Source organism: Thalia democratica, chromosome 5 (assembly GCF_965202585.1).
Source record: "Thalia democratica chromosome 5, ktThaDemo2.hap1.1, whole genome shotgun sequence".
Classification (NCBI taxonomy): domain Eukaryota; kingdom Metazoa; phylum Chordata; class Thaliacea; order Salpida; family Salpidae; genus Thalia; species Thalia democratica.
In genome coordinates this window covers 69,854,207-69,856,895 of record NC_139169.1, presented here as the reverse complement: position 1 = coordinate 69,856,895, position 2,689 = coordinate 69,854,207, and the positions used below count along the sequence as shown (strand labels likewise).

Sequence of the window (2,689 nt, the reverse complement as noted above, 5' to 3'; positions counted from 1 at the left end):
ATAATTTTACATCAAAAGTTAAGGTACAATAAAAACTTATTTTTCAATTAAGACTGTAACTACTTATAGGGTTTAAAAATTGTACAATTATGTATTTTGTACATTTTTGATAGTAACTATATCTAAATTTTCACAAAACATGGTTGTTAACTAGTTGCATTTAATAAGTAAAAGGATGTAAAAAAATTGTAATTAACTTAAATTAAGATTACATTTTTTTAAACTTTGTGTTATTGGTAATTAAACATCGAATTATATCAATTAATAGTTAAAAGTTCTTTTTTTAGGAAAAAAAAAAGTTCAATTTTATTTATAAAATTTTTTTAAGTAAATAATTTTGACCTCTGCAGATATAAAATTGGAGTTTTTTTTTTTGCTTCTTGACTATATTGACTAGATTTTGATATTTTTAGTAAAACTTAAAAATTTAAAATACATTGTTAACAATTGTAACAATATTAACAATAATAAATTTAAAAACTTTTTAACCAAAAAATGAATATTCAAAAAAGAATATCTTGTTGAAAAAAAATATTTTTGTTTTTCGATATACTTTTAAATAAATTAAATTTCTTTTTAAGTTTTAGAATTATAGCTATCTGCAAGTTAATGCAAAATGAGATAGAGTTTTATCTAGTTACAATAAATAGCTATAAGTGAGTTAAAATGTTATTTTGTTTTAATTATCTATATTTTGTATAAACTAACGTAACTTTATAACTTAACTTCTATAAATTTGTTTTGAACTTAACTTATTATTTGTTTTAAAATTAAAATTAAAAATTACGCTGAAAAACACAAGCAGTAAAGTCATTATTTTTCGTTGGAACATCTTTTCCTTCTAAAGTATTTTCTTGTTCCAAATCAAACACTTCAAATGTTTTTGTAAGGTAGTGACAAAAATGTCCCCCAAACAAAAAAACCTGCGAACCGTTTGACGCGGCGGCAAACTGCATTCTTGGCGACTTGAGTTTAACGGCCAGAAGCTCGACACGGTTCGTTTTGATGTTGATCTTCTCTATACTGTCAAGGACTCTCGCAGAATCGAAAACTTTCTTTTTACCGCCAAAAACATAAACAAAGTTCTTGTGAACCGCAGCCTGGTGAGAGCTTCTGGCAACTTTCATTTTTGCTTCGACTTTTTTCCACGTTTCAGTGATCGGATCAAACTCTTCAATTGACATCAAATAATCGGCGTCAGTTGAAATTCCTCCGATGGCGTAGACGGTGTTGCAGCAGTTCACAAGAACGAACGCGCGCCTTCCGCTCGTCATTTTTCCAACTTCTTTGAAGCTGTTGGTGGTCGTGTCGAACAAAAAGGCTGAATTCGACACATTGCTTTGGTCGGTGCAACCACCAGCAACAATGATCTGGTTGCCTTTGTACAGACACATTCCAAAGGAAAATATCGGACTCTCCATGGAAGCAACGGTCGACACGGTTTTGTTTACGGGATCGTATCTGTCTATAGTTTTATTTTTGTCTCCTCCGACCAAATAGATGTGTCTGTTTATTGCAATTGACTGGTGGCTTGCTCTGTCGCTTGGTAAATCCTGCAGTTTTTTCCACTGCTTGCTTGCTGGTGAGTACGAGTGAACTGACTTTTTTTCTTTCCAACCTCCGAAAAGTAGTATTTCTGTAATTTTTAATATTCAAACTTCAAAGCAGTATATTTTTCAATCAAAATAATTCTTTTCTTTTAAAACGATACTTAATTTTAGTTCTTATATAAAAAAATTAATAACTGTACAAAAAAAAACTTGTAACCAATATAAACTTTAAAGATGATTTTTGTTAAAATATTGTATAATATTTACAAACGTTAGCTTTATTAAAAAACAAAAAAAAATTATTTAAATTTTAAAAGCCTCAGTCTGTATAAAATCTTAGCTTATATAATTTTAACTACCTTCGTCACATGTTATTAAGTTAGTAGATCCTTCGTCTTTTTCTTTTTTAGTAGTTTCATGTTTTATAGTCGAACAAGAATTTTCATGTACCATTTTGAAACTAAACAGTGCTAAAATATATTCAATCAATGTATACCTTTTTAAAGAAAGTAATCAAAAAAAAATCGTAAGCGCTTACAAATAGGCTTTTATTTGAATAACTTCTCTTTTTTAGTAAACTTTTACTACTTATTTTTTCTCATTATAGTTTTAAAGTAGTGTTTTTATGTTGATTCATACAGTGTTCGAAAAATAACTACGTCCTGCAGAAAGACCTTTTTTTAAGCAGTGCGGCCCGCGTGCAAGTTTTTATAGGAAAATTTGCTTGCGAATTATAAATTTGTTTGCGACTTATCCAAGGCTGCCGACCCTTGAATAAAATTTTTGCTATAGTTAAATTAAACTAAGGTCTTCGATTGTTATAACTTACTTTTACGTATGACTGTTTTGATTGTTTATACCACTATCATAAAATTTAATTCTTAATTGTTTTTAAATTTTTTTCTGAGAAAATTGATATTAACTTTCACATTATAAAGCCATTAATATACTGTTAATATATTGTAAAAGTAAATGCTATCAATCTTACAAATTTAGAATAAATTCACAACTTTCCTTTCACTGTTTAATCAAAGGGTTAATCATACCAAATCAATCCTCAGACCACAAGCTAAGGTTACTGAGATCAGATTCGTCATCATTGGACTGATCAGTCAGTCACAACCAAAAACTTTGAGCCT

General features: G+C 28.8%; 1 protein-coding gene across 1 annotated transcript; it reads right to left on the bottom strand.

The window, feature by feature from the left end:
* Window positions 1-776: 776 nt before the first annotated feature.
* LOC145836811 (kelch-like protein 25) lies at window positions 777-2,003 on the bottom strand. The gene is made up of 2 exons (XM_082944584.1): window positions 1,910-2,003; window positions 777-1,636 (listed from the first exon to the last, which is right to left on the bottom strand). Exons 1-2 carry the CDS (start codon window positions 2,001-2,003, stop codon window positions 777-779), a joined length of 954 nt encoding a protein of 317 aa, XP_082800710.1.
* Window positions 2,004-2,689: the final 686 nt, after the last annotated feature.